Genomic DNA, 18,462 nt, shown 5'->3' on the forward strand with positions numbered 1-18,462 from the left:
CATCCATCACTTGAGTTCATGGCCAAAGTCACTTCAATCAATGTATCAAAGTATGCTTGGGTTGGGCCACCCGCTGAAATCCTCAGTCCGAGTTGTCTTCACATCCATCACTGCCTTCAGGATCAGACTGAAACAAGCAAAACACTTAATTCTTCCCAAAGAAAACCCCCACATAAGGCAACTGTTACAATCTGCAGTATCATGGTTGGATGTCCCAACCCTGGTTGCTTCCTCCTTAGATTTACATTCTGCCTATCCTCATTGTGCCTTTCTGAAGTCTCCATCAGGGCTTCCCATCATTCTATCCCCACAAGGATAATCTGTGAAATAAATTGGGCTGAGAAAGAGTAAGTGGCCCAAAATCACCCAGGGAGGTTCTTGAATCTGTGTCTCCCCACTGGTAATCTAGCCCCATCACCATTGAACTACCCTGGTTCTTGGGCTGAGAAAGAGGGACTGGACAAGAGTCTCCCAAGGAACTCCTGTGGCCAAAGGGGGACTGGAACCCAGGCATCCCAACTCCTAGTCCAGCACCTTCACCACTACCTCACACTTGTTCTTGGGCTGGGAAGGAGTGAGTAGCCAAAGTCCACCAGGGAGTGACCATGGTTGAGGGTAGACTTGAAATGGGTGTGCCTGGTTTTGGTCTAACACAGCACCACATTAGCTTTTACTTTTGTGTAATCGAACACAGTTAATTTTACAGTTCAGCAGATGATGGTACTTAGCTAAGCTAGGTTAATCCACAAATGCTACACCAGGCCATACTTGGCTTGTACTCAGATGGAAGTCTACTAGGAAATCCCAAGGTTGTTAGTTTGGAGCGGTGTTTCTCGATCTTGGCAACTTTGAGATGTGGACTTCAATTCCCAGAATTCCCCAGCCCAGCTTGCTGGCTGGGGAATTTTGGGAGTTGAAGTCCACACCTCTTAAAGTTCCTGCTAGGTGGGGAAGAAAATAAGGGACCCAAAATTATTTCTCCTTACCTTTGAATCTCTGCTGTCTTCCTGCAACCTTGACATGGTGGAATCAAACTGATGGTTGGAAAGCGTTTCCAGCCAGTTCATCATGGACTTTTCTTCTTTCTCTGTCTTTATAATCGTGGGATAGATGTGTTGCTCTTTGAAAGCAGCGATCTTCTCCTCTTCTTCTGCCCATTCCAGGGCTTCATGGAGTCCATCATCCCCAAAACGTTGATTATAACTCTCAAAGTGAACCCGTTCCAAAATCAGGCCCAGTCCAGGAGCTTTGGGGATGTCCACCTTCTCCACCCCCCAGCTCTGTTCCATGATGGATTTTGTGGCATAGCCCTTCACAATCGCGATCACCAAGCCGATCATCTTCCGGATCTGGTGCATCATAAAACTCTGTCCTTTCACTTTCACCACGGCAAACTCCACGCCATTCCTCACAAAGGGCTCTTCACAATACATTTCCATGATGTAACGTTTAGCACTCGGATCCTTGGGCCCCTTCTGAGAGGTGAAGTTATGGAAGTTGTGAGTGCCCTTGTAGCAAGCCAGGAGGTCACTGACGGCCGCCAGGGTCTCTGCACTCAAGCGGTACGCTTCATCCTGAGGAGCATGATCCTTGTGGGCAAAGGCGAAAGTTGGCAGCATATACAAATAGGTCCGGGCATCACACCTGTTCTTGGAATTGAACTTTCCCGTCACCCTTTTGAGGCCTATTTTTTTTTTTTAACAGACAAAATTTTAGGAGAATGTCAGCTTTGGGTCAATCTTGACCTTATAATTTTCTGGGATCAAGAAAGCAAGAACTACACAGACCTCAGTAAAGTCTCTTTAATACTTGTCTGGGTTACATTCCCAACCCTTAGGCCTGAAAGCCGTCTGGGTGACCTTGGGCTGGTCCCTCTCTCTCAGCCCAACTCACCTCACAGGGTTGTTGTTGTGGGGAAAAGAGGAGGAGGAAGGAGTATCAGGTATGTTTGCTGCCTGGAGTTATTTATAAAAATAATAAAGGAGGGATAGAAAATAAATTAAATAAATAAGCAAACCCTCGTTAAGAGTGGCTTCATCATTAAGGCAGAATCTCTTGGAATGATTTGAAACCCTTCTCCCCAGGCTTCTGACTCCCTGGCTGAGCTGCTGTTTATGAGACAAGCCCCCAACCAACCCACCTTCTGTTGCTTGGTTATTTATGTCTACTTTACATTTATTTATTTAAAATACTTGCAGGGCCGCCCATCCAGACCAGAACTCTGGATGGCTCACAACCCTAAGGACAGTATTGCACAAAAAAAATAAAAGCAGGAAACTATGGAACAAACACACAAAAAGCTGGTGCCACAACCAAACTCCCTCAATGCGATCCACTACTGTCTAGCAAGCCACACTTTGCCCTATCCCAGCTCTTGGGGGGGGGGGAAGCCAGCTTTTTATGGCTTTTCAGAAGGTTAAAATGGGAGAGCGCCTGCTGGATCTCAATTCCTACTCTATTCCTTTCACAGCCTCCCTCACACTAGGTGCTTTGCTGTGCAAATTTCACTAGCCCATGATACATGCCCAGTGTCAAGAGATTCTGGGAGCTGTGACCCTAAGTACAGCTAGTCCTCGACTTACGACCACAATTGGGACCGGAACTTCTGTCGCTAAGCGATGTGGTTGCTAAGTGAGTCGTGCCTGATTTTATGACCTTTTTTGCCATGGTCATTCAGCAAATCACAAGGTCCCCCATGGCTTTTGCTTGTTGGGAACCAGCTGGGAAGGTCACAAATGGCAATCACATGACCCCGGGACACTGCAACCATCGTAAGTACATGCCAGTTGCCAAGCGCCCAAATTTTGATCACGTAATCGCGGAGACGCTGCGACAGTCATAAGTGCGGGGACCAACTGTAAGTCATGTTTTTCAGCACTGCCGTAACTTCAAACGGTTGTTAAATGAATGGTCTTAATTCAGCCACCTGTATCTGGAGACCTCCAGGCTGCCTATGCAGAAGCTTAACTAAAAAGCAAAAAACACATTTAAGTTCACGAGTTCCACTGGGGCAGAAAAACATTTGTTTCTGTTTTGGTTTGTTTAGCTGTGCAAGATTTCACACCTGTTACACCAACTTTGGCAACAGGGGGCCAGATCCCTTACTTGAAATGAGAAATCTTCAGGCTTCCTGTGTCTATCATAGAGTTCTAACTGGTATTCTCTTACCTAAAATTCTTATATGAGAAGGAAGATGCTCGTTAATCTTCTGTAAAATATCTTCGATCAGCCAGACTTTCAAGGAAACTATCTGTCCAGCCGCAGAAACGCCCTGCATTTTCCCCAAAAAGAAATCAAACAAAAATTAGGAAAGGTCTAAACAGAGACGGGAAGAACTAGACAAAATTGGTACTTTTGATAAAAATGCCTCCGAGGCCCATTTCAAAGGAAGTTTGCAACTTAGTTTAGGATTCTCTGGCCTGAAAATGTCGCAGGTCAAAATTAAATCCAGGGAAAAAACAGTTCTTTCAATGCGAAGTCTTAGACAGATTAGAAAGTCAAGGAAAACAGTAACATCATTGTGACAGGTTGCTTCACCCTAAGGAAACAGATGAGCTGATGCTTAGGTGTACGGAAAACCTCCTGTTGTGGAAAATCCCAACTCAGGCACAGCTCCTCCAACTGTTATGGGAACCTTGAAGCTCCTTTTGGCAATCCACAGAATATCTGGAATAACCTGCTTCAGGATCAGCATGTTTGTCAAGGGAAAATTTGGCACGCTAGTCTTGTTACACAGAAAGCCACATCAGGTCTTCTCCCCAAATTCCCGATGGTGAACAAGAACAACAACAAAAAGAAGATCTGAAATTGCTGGACATTTGTAGGACAGACAGGGCTGCATTTCAAGTCTCTGGGTTCGTACCAGGAGAGCTGCTAGATTGCAGTGGGATAGAAATATCAGGAAGGGAAGATGGATGTGTCAATCTATGAAAACAGAACCCAAGAAAATCCAAGCATCCAAGCAAGCGTATGGGATGATAGTCATACTTGGGGCTGGCTAGTGCCTTGAAGTGCCCTCCTATACAATGACTAAACGAGACCACAGCCATCTGGGTTTTATTATATTTGGTAGCTCTGTGAAATTGTTTTATAGTGTGTTGTATACTGGAATTTTATTATATATTTATTGTTTTATATTGTAAACCGCCCAGAGTCCCTCTGGTCGGAGGAGATGGATGGTGACGAATTGGATGGATGGATGGATGGATGATCCTCTTACCCCTGTGAAGGAAGCACATCATAGCAAGTTCAAAAAAGCACCTCATATCTATGATGTGCACCCGCAACTGGAGCACTAACAGCTGTGCAGCCTACGAGATGTATCCGTCATTCAACTCCATCCACCCCACGCAAAGGCCGCCAAGGTGTGCCTTACCTTATCTGTCCTGGCACATCTCTGAAACGACATTTTCTTCATGTCCTCCCCGTGGTTCTCTGGGATGCATCCGGATTGGATGAGAGCTGACACTAAATCATCCTCGATTGTCCTGTACTGAGAATTTTTCACGTTACGCTGGGAGGAGAAAGCAAGAAAGAGGAGAATGTCTTCTACTCATGCGAGCCCAGAGGATGAACTTCTCTGCTGCCTTTAAAAGTTGAAAGCAGACTGAGACAGGTTCTACAAGACCATCTGAGAGAGTCTACCAACAGCTGGACTAGCCAGCTCAACTTTATCAAAGAAAGGACTTCAGCAGATCTTTAGAACAGTCAAACATCTGCAGAGAGCTTTCAAGAACTTCCAACACTTTGGCAGATCGGAATCTATCTCAAAGATGGTGGGACCAACTCAGCCACAGAGCACATGATTCCATGCAGAAAGTGCCCAATTCAATCACCAGCTTTTCCAGGTAAGGCCAAAATCATGGACAGTTTCTGGCTGTGACTGAGTCCATTCACACAACACATTTCATCTGATTTCCAAATTAGCCCATTTTCTGTTTTTGCAGGGTACACTGTGCCATACCTTAACCAAGCAACCTGAAGTCTGTATAACCTAACCCAGGGGTAGACCTCAACTAACTCTGTGTGCTGTCTGAATGTACAGGTTAGGGATTTATCTGACCTGAATGTGTTGTGTGAACAGTCCCTGTGGACAAAATGAGGGTGAGTGAAATAGAAGTTAGGCTCAGCACAAGCTCCCTGCGCTCCTCCTCGTGAATTCATGGCTCTGTTGAGTTCTAACCATAACTAGGTTTGAACCATATACCATAAGCTTGATCGATCCAATGCAGTGGCTTGTAGGAACCCAACATTTGTCCCAGCGCGTTGTGTGAACCAGGACATCATGTGAAACCCTTAACTGAGATTATTTCTCTGGGCACAACATGCCATGTGAAGACAAGAACTGTGCCCCATATCCCAAGGTCTTCCTTACATGCCATCGCATCTGACCACTCACCTGCATTCCATGGTAGCCTTTCCCAGAATAGGCCAGCAACAGCACAACCTTCTTCTTGGGGAACTTCTTTGTCTCATCCTTGACCTCTTCCTCATTGTCCTTGAACCTTTTGGCATTATGTCCATTCTCTTCCTGCATTCCTGGCTGTTTCTCCTCCCTGCCATCCCCATCCCTTGGCCTCTTAGCCAGGCTGTTTCCCAGACCTTGCAGCTGCTCGGCCATCGCAAGACACTGGAAGAGACCACACCCAATCCCCCCCCAAGAATGCACAAATTAATGTAGGAATAGCGGCTTCGTTGCAGTGCTAGTTAGGTACAGTTAGGGATGCAAAGAAAGAACCCACAGAGGAGGAGGAGAATGGGTTTAAAGCATCTTAATCTGCTCTTTGAGAGCCCATTTGGCATGGTGGCGAAGGCACCAGGCTAGAAACCAGGAGGCCGTGAGTTCTAGTCCAGCCTTAGGCACAAAGGCAACTGGGTGACCTTGGGCCAGTCCCTCTCTCTCAACCCTAGGAAGGAGGCAATGGCAAACCACTTCTGAAAAACCTGCCAAGAAAACTGCAGGGACTTGTCCAGGCACTCTCCGAGAATCGGACACAACTGAACGGATTAAAAAAAAAATCTGCTCTTCAGCCCCGCCCCACCAATACCTAAAACAGTCCTGGAAAAAAATACAGTCCTGGTCCAAAAGCTCACAACATAAGGAAATAACACAAAAGGAAGCAGAGATGGGCAGGGAAGAGGAAAAACTAATGCTACTTCTTAAATAATGACTATATCGATATAATTCAGGGACTGGAAACTGACGGACCTTGGTCGGCTTCCCACCTCAGCTCCCTTTCCCACTTCTGTGTTCTCAGTCCCGGTTAGTTCACTGTTTTGATTCACCCTGTCTTTTTTTATCATACTGTATTTATAAACTGTATTTAAAAATGTATTCCCACTGAATAGCACTCCCCGATCATTTTCATTATGGAAAAGGATGCTGAGAGGGGGGTGAACTACAATTCCCAGCATCCCTCACTATTCTGAGGGTTAAAGTCCACCTGTCTTAAAGTTGCCAAGTTTGAGAAGCTTTCTAAATAAAACTTGGGATGCAGGCAGTAAAAGTCCTATCATAAAGGCAGGAAATTGGGGGTGCAGTACCTGGACTAGCACTAGAAGGCGGTGAAGAGTTTGGTTTCTGCGTTCCTTTGCTGCCACCTAATGGCCAGTGGCAGTTTTGCCACCCAGATCTGGGATCCTTCATCTCATTGGAGGCTGTGAGCTGCCAAGCTGGCATTACTTCTATTATACAAATATAAATAAAAATAAATGGGGGGATGCTGTACACGCCCCTGTTTAGAGTTGAAAAGCAGACAGTACTTTTGCACGGAAGAATTGCTCAAAGGCCTTGCACGCCTTTGGAATACAGAGTCTGCATTGCTTGCATATAGAAATAAAATAAAAATAAACGGGGGGGGAGACATGGTGTAAATGCCCGTTTAGAGCTGAATAGCAGGCGGTACTTTTGCACGAATGAATAGCTACAAGGGCTTGCACGCACTGGAACACGGGCTCTCTGCTCACGAGGAAGACGATGATGGTCATCACCCTAATACCTACATTCTGGTTTTTGCTGCAGCGCCGAAGACTCGCGGCTTTCCTCCAAGTTTCACCAGCTAACTTGGATCTCCAGCAGTCGAACCAAGACGCGCCCGTTTGCCAAAGAAACCCAGGAACCGGGCGCCGCCGGGGAGCGCCTCTCCATATCCCAGCTCTGATCCCGAAAGAACAGAAAATTCCCTTTTCCCCCCCAAGGAACCACCTCATTCCAGCAAGCTGGAAGGAGGGGAGGGTGGGGGGAAGCGAGAGGCAGAGAGAGAAGCGAAGCGGATGCCCTTTCGCGAAGGAGACCCGCTTGCAACCGGAGGTGGGGACTCCGACGTGCACTCTACCCCGCTTCCCAACCCGGGACCACGTGGGAGCCGGAGCGAAAGGAGGAAAGGAGGGGAGGAACTATGGGATGGCCTACGGCAGGCGAAGAGGGACGAGCTGGACCGGCGCTGCGCCTTTGACTGGAAGCCCCGCCCGGGCGCGATCGCTCGCAAATGCCTCGGCTGCGGCGTGAGGCGTCGGCGCTGTGGCTGCACCCGCGTTTGCGTGCGCCCAGTCGCGAGCCGAGGCTTCCTGCACGAGCTTTGCAAAGGGGCGCGTGCAGCCCGCTGGGTCTCCCCCGGATCTGGCGAGGCGGAGGTGCCAACCGAGCCGCCGCCGCCGCCTTTTGCGCGCTTGGCACGGCCGGCTTGAGCGGCACGCGGCGTGGTGCAAAACCCAGGCTTGAGCGGCACGCGGCGTGGTGCAAAACCCAGGCTTGAGCGGCACCCGGGGTGGTGCAAAATCCAGGCTTGAGCGGCACGCGGGGTGGTGCAAAATCCAGGCTTGAGCGGCACGCGGCGTGGTGCAAAACCCAGGCTTGAGCGGCACGCGGGGTGGTGCAAAATCCAGGCTTGAGCGGCGCGCGGGGTGGTGCAAAATCCAGGCTTGAGCGGCGCGCGGGGTGGTGCAAAATCCAGGCTTCCTCCGTGTCAACCGCCCTCCCGAAGTGAAGGGGATGCGGAGAACTGGAGCGCTTGCGTAGCATCGGCGGACCGGGCTAACCTGGCACCCTGGTTTATTTGCTGCGGCTTGGGTATGTTGGGTGAAGCCAGGCCTGTGGTTAGTTAGGGGTGCAGGGACTGGGGGAAGCAAGAAGACGGTGAAGTGGGTGTCCAGCTTGCCGGAACCCAACTGCCGAAGCAGAAACGGAGCTGCGCTGCGCGCTGAACCCCTTTGCTCCCTCGAGCGCACCAGTGTGTACATTGGACAGAGCCCCTCAGTGATTTCTTTGGACCTGGGTCAGTGCATCGTGTGAACCCACTTAGCCGTGGTTTGTTTATGTATAGATTTATTAGATTTATATTATATATATCCGCCCTTGGTGGTTTATGCAGTCAACCACCAAGGGTGGACCCAGCTTTTTGGGTACATCCGGCTTTTTCCTGTCAAAGAGTCTGGGATTACAACTTGGATCATCTCTCAGGATGCACCAGGGTTTATGAGACCAGCTTAGGCAACTACAGACCAAGATGACCGGAGGCCACCAGCTTTCCCAGCTTTATGGGGGAACGCAGAACGGACTCTCCTCCTTCAAGGCTACTGGATCTGAACTTCAAAAGTCCGGGGGATGGGGTGTACCATGTATCACCAGTAAAATTGTTCAGCGCCTCTAACTGTATCTGGATTCAACTGGGGTTGGTTTTAATTTGCATTTAATTTACTAAACTAGCAAAGGAGTAGCTAAAACTATCCAACAGCATTGGCCCAATCTAGTGGAACATTCAAAGCCACATTTTCAAGAGGGTTTTTGGGGGGAGGTGGGTGCAAATGGGGCTGCATTATGACTTTTGTGGACCCTGGGCATTTTTGTGTTCCTGGGCCCCTCTCTCCTTAAAAATAATAGTATTAAAAATTAAACTTCCTATGGTTTTCAATATTTTCTTCATACTTTTAGAGAGACATAGGGAATGGTAAATAATATATGTATTATTCCGTAATAATAATAATATGTTGTTGCCAATTAAATATGTCCATTGCGTATCATTAGTTATTACATTTAGCATTCATGCTACACCTATAGGTTACAAATAAGATTTTCAGTTGGGTGTTCAAATGGGAAGTGTTTCTTGCCTGTGTCATTAAAAGGCATGAAAATAAATTAATACTTATTAAAAGGCATGAAAACTTCTACTTCGTTTTTATTCTAATTAAAAACAAACATTTTCATGGGCTCTGTCCCTGAGCCATAACTCCCATAGAATAGAAATGTGGCAAATTTTATAAAACATTTTATGACGTAAGAATTACCATAAAGCATTTTACGGCATAATACAGAATGTCATAAAACATTTCCTGTGGTCAACTTGTGAACTGCTAAATAATTCAACATTGGCTACTTCAAGGCAGATACATCTCTGAATGCCTCCCTGAATTTTTAAGAACTTTTCCAGTACATTGGAAGCCCTGCCATTGTTGAAGGCACTGAGGAATCTGGCAAGGAAATATACGTACATACTGTAAGCCACTGAGAGCCATTTTCATTGTTGGTGGATTTGGGGGAGGGGGGTGCTGAATAAATGAATGAGTGCGCTGCAGGTTAAACCGCTGAGCTGCTGAGCTTGCGGATAGGAAGGTCGGTGGTTCGAATCCGCGTGACGGGATGAGCTCCCATTGCTAGTCCCAGCTCCTGCCAACCTAGCAGTTGGAAAACATGCAAATGTGAGTAGATTAATAGGTTCCGCTTCGGCGGGCAGGTAACGGCGTTCCGTGTAGTCATGCCAGCCACATGACCATGGAGGAAGTGTCTTTGGACAAACGCCGGCTCTTCGGCTTTGAAACGGAGATGAGCACCGCCCCCTAGAGTCGGACATGTCTGGACTTAATGTCAAGGGAAACCTTTACCTTTAAGTAAATGACACTATGCTATAGTTGGCAAGTCTGAGTCGTTCAGCCCAAATCAGACACACCAATTACGTATGAACTTGCCCTGTGGGTCTGGCACGTTGCATCCATTGTTTGCGTGCTGCTACACTGTTCCCTTTATAATTACATTTGTAGAAGCCTCATCTTTCCTGGATTATTACGTGTCTCAGGTTGCTCTGACAAATTTCACTTCATCAGATGAGAAAACTTTTTGTCACCCTCAATGTTGGTTGCAAAGTTTTGCACAGTGGGTATTCGAGGCCAATAACAAATGACCTTGGATTTTATTGTCACATTTCCTATCTTTTATTGTGTCTTCCTGTCTTTCTTCAGGCAGTATTTCTATTGTTTGCATTTAAAACGTCTGACCTTTGTTCAAAACGGATTGAGATTGTGTGCTCCTTCAAGAAAGGTCAAGAGGAAGCTGTTGAGTTCTTTTTTCGAAACTTTGGGGATAAATTCTGGAATTTTGTCAGTAGAGGGCAGCAGATTCCTTGCAAGAAAGTTTGGCTTCCAAAAGTCAAAAAATCCTAGTCTGACAGCTCCTCTTATGAGGGATAAATTTCATTGAAAGGCAAGCTTTTGTGAATCCCAGCTCACTCCATCAGATAATGGAGAAGCTAAACTGATGCACAATTTAAACTGGAATGAGACGAGGGGAAAACAGGTTGGTTTTGCAGATGCAGTGAACTTGTGAGATACATTATAAGTACTTTGTCAATGAAAAGTGATATGCCCACTGTGTTCATTGAGTTCTTCAGAGATCATCTGAAACTTGATTTATCAGTGTAATCCAATGTTTCTCAACCTTGGCAACTTTAAGACGGGTGGACTTCAACTCCCAGAATTCTGGGAGTTGAAGTCCACCCGTCTTAAAGTTGCCAAGATTGAGAAACACTGGTCTAATCACTCCATGGCATCTGATTAAATAAGCAGTAGCTCATGAAAACTTACGCCTTTTAATAAAACTTGTTAGTTGAAAAAGGTGCTACCAGATTCCCCGATTTTACTACCATAGACTAACACAGCTCTTGTTCTGCAGCATCATTTAAACATTGATTATATAAACATTGATTATATACAATCAAGTTGGTATCAACTCTTAGCGACCCGGTGGCTTGATTTTCTCCGTGATGATCTGTCCTTCACCTGGTCCTTCAGATCTTCCAACAGCACATCCATCACTACTATAACTGAGTCCACCTCTTATCCCTCCCACAAATCTGCCCAACTGATCCAGTGAGCTGCTTCCTCTTCCTGTATGTGAAATCCCAGACGGGAAGCAGTACGGTCCCAAATCACCTGCAGAGGAGCTCTGCAATTTTCTGCAATGTGCTCCTATAAGAGGCAGCCCTGCCCCACAGAAAAATCCCAAGGCATGAATGTGAATAAAATTAAGTTCAAAACTCTGCATGCTCCAACTGGTTTTTATTCCCCCTCCCAATGTCCAAGGAAAGTAAGAAGAAAATGAAAGGGAGGGCTGGTGCTCAAGTTTTTCTTCCCTGCGTGTATGAATCAGTCACTTTCCGCTTCTGGATGGGCTGCACTTATGTCTTAACACCCCACCCTGCTTTTTAACCTTTTCCATCTTCTAACCCCGTAAAGTAGATCCAAGTGAGATCAAGGACAAGGGGCCAAAATGGCTGCAGATTTCGGGCAAGGCATCCCTTGAAATTGACCAGAAAACCCTTGTCTTGAGCCAGGAGGTGAGTCCAGGACTGAGATCAAAACAGTCCTACTTGTTCTCTTGTGAGCCATAAAAAGCATCTGGAGGAATCTGGTGTTTAAAGCCCCCCACCCAAAAAACAGGAAATTGAAACAAAATACACACACACACCCGCTGTAAGTTGTCAGGCAGTTTGCAACAGAAAATGCTTCCTTCTTCCTATAATACATAATATAGCTGGAAAGAGAAAGGTTGACGAATGCATGTAAGAACTCAAGGTAGGATTTTCTGGGTTGTGGCCTTTTCTTCATTGTCCAGTCTCTCCTAGCAAAAAGAGCAGAGCAGAGTAGCCGAGTAGAGTCAGACGGGGAATATTCCTCATATTTAAAGCAATAAAGTTAATATTAAAACAATATTAAATTTAAAAGTATTAAAATAAGTTAAAAGCAAACCCAAACTCAACTTTCTGAAGCTTGTGCTAATGCCGTGGTATGTGGGTGTATTTTAGCCGCCTTGCAGAGATGGCCCCCTGTTTGTTTATTACCAGAGAAGCCACAATCAAGCAGAGGTGAATGGGAGGCTAAATATAGTCCTGTTCAGCCCTTCTCTTCTTTCAAAGGTGCATCATACATTAAACAGAGTGCAGCACTCAGCACTTTTTAATGCCACAATGGAAGGGGGAAAAAAACTTCCTGGAATTCTTAAAAAACAAACAGTGAGTGATATTTTAAGCTCTGAGTTTTGAACGAAAGCCCTGGTGTTGGATTGTGCTCCTGGAAACAGCTGGCTGATCTCTGCTTGTAAAGCATTTACAAAATATCCTCTGGGGTCAAAACATACAGTCTGGTTGAAAGTGGAGGAGAATATTCAGTGGGAGAAGTCAATTAAACAAGGAAATAAATGAAAAACTCTCCTACATACAATCAGCAGAAACCACTCAGAAAAGAAGTTAGACTAGAGTTATATAGATACCCAAGGTCGGGTTTTGGGGTTTTGTTTTGTTTTTTTGCTTATAAAAGCAGGGGGAGAGGAATTAATTATCCCTCACCCAATGGAGGAGGGGTGAATCCAAGTCAACAGATTCCTGGTTATGTGTTTGTTGTTGTTTATTCATCCAGTCGCTTCCAACTCTTGTGACTTCCTGGATCAGCCCACGTCAGAGCTTCCTGTCAGTCGTCAACACCCCCAGCTCCCCCAAGGATGAGTCCGTCACCTCTAGAATATCATCCATCCATCTTGCCCTTGGTCAGCCCCTCTTCCTTTTGCCTTCCACTCTCCCCAGCATCAGCATCTTCTCCAGGGTGTCCTGTCTTCTCATTATGTGGCCAAAGTATTTCAGTTTTGCCTTTAATATCATTCCCTCAAGTGAGCAGTCTGGCTTTATTTCCTGGAGGATGGACTGGTTTGATCTTCTTGCAGTCCAAGGCACTCTCAGGATTTTCCTCCAACACCACAGTTCCAAAGCATCTATTTTCCTTCGCTCAGCCTTCCTTATGGTCCAGCTCTCGCAGCCATATGTTACTACGGGGAACACCATTGCTTTAACTATGCGGGCCTTTGTTGTCAGTGTGATGTCTCTGCTCTTAACTATTTTATCGAGATTTGTCATTGCTCTTCTCCCAAGGATTAAGCGTCTTCTGATTTCCTGACTGCAGTCAGCATCTGCAGTAATCTTCGCACCTAGAAATACAAAGTCTTTCGCTGCTTTTACATTTTCTCTCTCTATTTGCCAGTTATCAATCAAGCTGGTTGCCATAATCTGGTTTTTTTGAGGTTTAGCTGCAAGCTAGCTTTTGCACTTTCTTCTTTCACCTTCATCATAAGGCTCCTCAGTTCCTCTTCGCTTTCAACCATCAAAGTGGTGTCATGCATATCTGAGATTGTTAATGTTTCTTCCAGTGATTTTAACCCCAGCCTTGGATTCATCCAGCCCAGCATGTCGCATGTGTTCTGTGTTCTGTGTACAAGTTGAATCATGGGTACAAGTTGGTTATGGGTACATGGATCCAATTTCTTCAAACAGAAATAATTCAGAAATAGTGAGGAATGATTCTATGGTTTCAACGTCAATCCTGGCCAAAGTTGGAAGCCCAGCATGGTTGCGCCTGATTAGTACCTAGATAGGAAGCCACTAGAAAATCCCAGGTTGTAGGCTAGACTGAGTAGTCAAAACATCCCTTAAAAGGAGGTCACGATGAATCATTTCCAAGTACTGCCAAGAAAACTAAAGAATTTACCTATGGTGTCACCAAGAATCATGTCACCCCCAAGATGACTTCTGCATGGTGGGCCACCATCAGGGGAATGTGGCTATTCAACCTGAGGGCTGCCCTATCACTACCCCTGGAGAGGAAAAACAAAACAAAACAGCCCAAAGCACCCCAAGAATGAAAAATCCAATTTTATTTTCCTTAAGTCGGCATTATACAACGGAAAGCAAGAATACACCCACGCGCAGTCACATAACACATTTCCAGGAAAAAATAAAAGGCCAAGTGAAGATCAAACCTTTCTCACAAACATGAATGGAGCGGCGGTGAAGCTGAAGGTTGGTTGAAATCTAGTTCAGACACTACGGACAAAATGCTGAAACGGTAACAAACCCGTATAGGAGGGGAAGTAGATGGAAGGAATCTTTTCCATCTTGGCTTTACCCTCCTCGTTTTAAACATCCCCATTCCTGACGTTTACAGATCAATAAATAGCTACTTTCCCCCCCCCCCAACAGACAAACAAAACCCAACAATGTTTCATGCTACATGCAGTTAGTCTGAAAACAAAACGACAAAATAACAAAGTCACCAATATGGCGTTTAAAAAAATGCCTTGTTTCTATTATTTTTTTTCTTTAATCCAAGCACAGTGGCTAAATTTCAAGTATTGAGAAAATATTATATATTTATGTATTTATTTATTTATACACATATATATATATATATATGTATATATTTATAGGACGAAGCTCGGTAAACCATTTTTTTTCCTTTTTTTTTCTTTTGGAGCAATGAATAAGGTGGACAACTGGGATGCATTCAAGTCACTAAGGATAGCTGGAAAGTTAGCACTGAGTAGACCAAGTGGTTGAACAATGCTGGGTACGTAAATTGGAAATCTACAGCCTCAGAGCAAAGCTGGCAACTTGGCAGATGGAAGTGACGGTTTCAAACAATGTTTCTTGCAAAGCAGGTGTGGTGGCTGTGTCCCATAAAAGCAGGAGCAGAAATCTCTTGAAATCTTAGATCACTTAACTGTCCCCTTCTGTGATTCTACGGTAACACCGAGAACAATTCCCAAAACAAGACTTAATGGAAGAAAATGGCCAAAAGGGCAAAAATGAGCTGTAGTTCAGGGAGAAAACAATAAGCATATTTTTAAAAGACTGGAGACCTTTAATGGACTTTTTTGCTGAAAGAAGAAAAAAGAGAAATGGTGATTTACTGACTGAAAACAACAAATGAATGGCTGAAGGGATTTCTGGGTTAAGAAGAGGAGGTGTTGGGTTTGTTGAGTTCTGTTGAAAAGAAGGTTGGAAGTCATCTCCTTTAGTTTCTTTAGATATTTCCCTCTCTTTTTTGATATTCTTTTTTTTCTTTGCACTTTGCTTTTTTCTTTCTTTTTTCCCCTCTTCCCCTCTTCTCTATTTTCTTCATTAGGTTTTTTTTTTAACTTATGGGAAAAAATCCTTAGTAGAAATTTTAAAGAGACTTAATGGAGGAAAACAGGGCTTAATAAGATAAGGGGAATCTCTTTCCCACCCCGCATCTTGGAGCAGGCTCATGAGAAGGGTGTTGTCTGCTGGGATTTGTCTCAAATTCTGTGGGTAGCTAGCATCAGAATGAATTGTTTTGAGGAGATGTCTGTGCATTCATGGGAATTATACTTAGCGGGGCTGGGACAGATAAACTGATTGCTTGGGATGCTGATTGCTAAACAAGAAGATTTGAGAGAGAGAGAGATTATAGGTACAAGCCACGATGTAACAGATCCATACAGCAATATATAAGTCAGCAACCAAGTATCACAAACACAGTGGGAATCAGACTGTGGTAGCCTCAGACGACTAATGTGCAAAAACAGGCCAGTGTTCCCTCTCACCCCCATCCATCTTAGGGGGAGGAATAAGAATATTCCTGCTTTATGATGGTCCTCTACAAAATTTCATCTTTCTACCTAGCTTAAAGGTGATCAAATTGTCAGAAAACCCATAAACAAAAGGTGCATGAAAGAGGTGGTATAAAACTCCATCCTGTATGCATGTAAATGAGCGTATGTGGGGTTTTTTTAAAAAAAATTCTTTTCATGCATTAAATGGACACATTTTTTTTTAAAAAGGTACAAAACTGGCTTCTAAGTCAGTAAGATTGTTCCTTACAAGAAAATAAAGGATGGATTCTCAACTGGCGGTGTGCAAATGAACTTGATCGACTCTATTTTAGAAAAGGGGGAAAAAAACATTAATACTGAAATCTAGGTTATATTTAAGAAGGATGCACTCTCACTTTGCACAGACAAAATTAACTGAACATTGGATCCCTCCATTAAAAAAAAATAACACACAACAAAACAGCACAACACACAATGCAGAGAAAGCCCACTGGTGTGTCTCAAGCATTTGCTTGCAGCTGTGGTGCCTTCACAAGTTCAAATGTGCATGTACACCCCACACGCACACACACGCACACACACTCCAAAATGCAGAAACATACACACCATGCTCTAACATTTTTGGCTACTTCATTGCTTTAAAAACAGGGGAGGGGTGGGAAATAAGGACGAGTTAAATGCTAAACTGGGAGAACAGACAGCTAAAAAACCTTCTTTGCAAAAACAGAGGGTTGAGTGGGAACCCAGCAAATTGCAAATACACAAGCCATCACAATCCTGTCCTTGAGCTTCTGAAGACCATGCTGGTTTGAACAGTATATCCATTAAGGAGAGAGAGAGAGAGAGAGATCATAAAACAGACCATCATCGGTGTTAGAAAACGTTCAGGTTAGCAACCTGGATTACAGACAGAACAGGAAAAAGCGTAGATGATTTTTCCCCTCTTCTCCTAAGACTAACATACAGTACGGTTAAAACACGTAAGATTACACTATACATTATATATATACATAAATACATATTGGATCTTAGCAATATGTGTGTGGGCATACACACACACTCACACATCCTTGTAGTGCAATTTCTTAAAAAAAAAAAAGCAAAACACACACACGAACGAACCTTCTACAATGAAATCCGCACACAGCAGGAAACGTCAAAAGGAGGAAGTCATCCTAAAAACATCCCAGGAGGACCAAGTAGACAAGCATTGAGTTCATAATCTCCATAAAGTGCTCCGTTGATTCACAAAGCTAGTGTGTGTTGCATATGTGGGTTTTTTTTCCCCCTCTCTTTTCCTGTCCCTCGGGGAAGAAAAGCTATTGATGAAAAAGCTCAGTGTTTCTCCAGAACAGGTGCTTTCTCACAGCTGGATAAGGGGGGACATTTCCATGCATAATGCCCCTTCCCCGAGTGTAGAAGATCTCTATCCTAGATGTTTTGGCTTCTTGAGACAGAACATGATAGCTTAAGATAGTATTGCATTGCTCCAACCGCTTTAAGGAGGTCTACGTTCTTCTACGGATTTGTCCTCTGCCCCATCACATCCACCACAGGAGGAGATAAAGTCAGGTTTCCAGCACTAATGGAAGAAGTATGCTCAAGCAAAACTGAGCTCCAGATCTTCTTTCTTCTTCCCATGCAGAGAGAGATGAGAAGCATGGGTGATGTTGAAGAAAGCCAAGTACATGGAGATTGGGGGATGGTGGACAGGGCCCGAGTGGGCAACCAGACAAAATTTGTAGAATAACACGTCTTTTCACCAGGGACGTTCCTTCCTGGCTGAGCTTCATCCTTCCAACAGCGGAGAAGCCCTCCAGATGTCCACTGCCAGCAGTAGACAAAGTATCTCCAGATTTAGGAGGCCAAGATGGCATTGCAATAACCCCATCGGTTCTTCCTCAGAAAAAAATAAAACCAGTGGACACGAAGGGGGTTTGGTCCTTGGCTTCCTCAGCCCTCTTCCACCAGATGGAAAAGTGGGGCATGTAGGCCTTCTGTATCTACCTTTTCCCAGTTTGCATCGGGGCAAAAAGGTTAGCAGGAAACCAGCTGCTGCGCCTGGAAAAGAGAAAGGAAGGGAACAGATATCCAGGAAAGGTTTCATGGCCAACCAGGGAAGCCAATGGTGGCTGCCAAGAAGTTGTCCCATCTGAGGCTTATTCAAAAGGGTGGGGGTTTAACTTCCAAGCATTTTAGGAACCAAAGCAATTACCTGCATGGAAAGAGAAGCAAAGCTTATTGTCATGCGCAGATCCCTGAGAGCAAGCTGGACAGCCGGCGTTCAATGCACATTTTACCTGAAAAGAGAGAAGAATATGAGGATCATATAATCAGCCATCCTTCCAATGTTATTGGTTGGGCAGGACACATCAAAATTCTTGAGCACTGGAAAAACACCCCAAATCTCAAAAGACCGATGGAAAAATAGCTTTCAACTCCCATTGTATACTTCTGCCCAAGTATATGTCAAAGGAAGTGATGAAAGAATACTTTAATAAGAAAGTTAAGGGAGTCCACCTAACTCCAATCTCACAAGGTAATGTTGTTGCTGCAATAAATATTAAGCTACCCCTGGAAAATGCCAATGAAGGAAGGACTAAAAAGTTTCTGAGAATTAGTAATGGCTGTAGGGCTATAAATTTCTCAGCCAGTCAGCCTTTCTCTCCTTTGCATGTATCTGCTAAAACAAATTAAGAGACAGAGTTGTCACAATTTACTATATATAACCGTTCTCCCACATAGTGGCTATGCACAATTTGGTCTGCAAGCTTTAACACTGCGTTGGGTTCCGT

The 18,462-nt window shown here is 44.7% G+C and overlaps 2 protein-coding genes across 4 annotated transcripts in view; both read right to left on the reverse strand.

Annotated features, from left to right (window-relative positions):
- On the reverse strand, window positions 1-7,224 carry PUS1 (pseudouridine synthase 1). Of its 2 annotated transcripts, XM_063315898.1 has the most exons (6): window positions 7,003-7,224; window positions 5,399-5,629; window positions 4,376-4,513; window positions 3,169-3,271; window positions 987-1,684; window positions 1-127 (listed from the first exon to the last, which is right to left on the reverse strand). In XM_063315898.1, exons 1-6 carry the CDS (start codon window positions 7,207-7,209, stop codon window positions 83-85), a joined length of 1,422 nt encoding a protein of 473 aa, XP_063171968.1. In that variant the 5' UTR covers window positions 7,210-7,224; the 3' UTR covers window positions 1-82. The 2 variants fall into 2 exon arrangements, with proteins under 2 accessions (XP_063171968.1, XP_063171969.1); XM_063315899.1 differs by lacking the exon at window positions 7,003-7,224 and having other exon boundaries at window positions 5,399-5,911.
- Window positions 7,225-13,949: 6,725 nt separating this feature from the next.
- ULK1 (unc-51 like autophagy activating kinase 1) overlaps window positions 13,950-18,462 on the reverse strand; it is a 63,181-nt gene continuing 58,668 nt past the window's right edge. The window contains exons 29-30 of one of the 2 annotated variants that reach the window (XM_063315895.1): window positions 17,883-17,967; window positions 13,950-17,728 (exon numbers count right to left, since the gene is read on the reverse strand). In XM_063315895.1, the coding sequence (XP_063171965.1) occupies window positions 17,912-17,967 (56 nt within the window). In that variant the 3' untranslated portion in view covers window positions 13,950-17,728; window positions 17,883-17,911. Of the gene's footprint in view, window positions 17,968-18,462 lie in introns of both variants that reach the window. The other variant, XM_063315894.1, reaches the window with a different exon arrangement.

Source organism: Candoia aspera, chromosome 15 (assembly GCF_035149785.1).
Source record: "Candoia aspera isolate rCanAsp1 chromosome 15, rCanAsp1.hap2, whole genome shotgun sequence".
Lineage (NCBI taxonomy): Eukaryota > Metazoa > Chordata > Lepidosauria > Squamata > Boidae > Candoia > Candoia aspera.

What these genes read in the sequence shown, in the direction of transcription:
- PUS1 (XM_063315898.1), bottom strand. Translation starts at nt 7,209, where the DNA reads ATGAGGTGGTTCCTTGGGGGGGAAAAGGGAATTTTCTGTTCTTTCGGG. An exon ending in AAGGCTACCATGGAATGCAG is followed by an intron (nt 4,514 to 5,398) that starts GTGAGTGGTCAG and finishes TTCTCCTCCCAG; the next exon opens with CGTAACGTGAAAAATTCTCA. An exon ending in TTCTCATATAAGAATTTTAG is followed by an intron (nt 1,685 to 3,168) that starts GTAAGAGAATAC and finishes AAAAAAAAATAG; the next exon opens with GCCTCAAAAGGGTGACGGGA.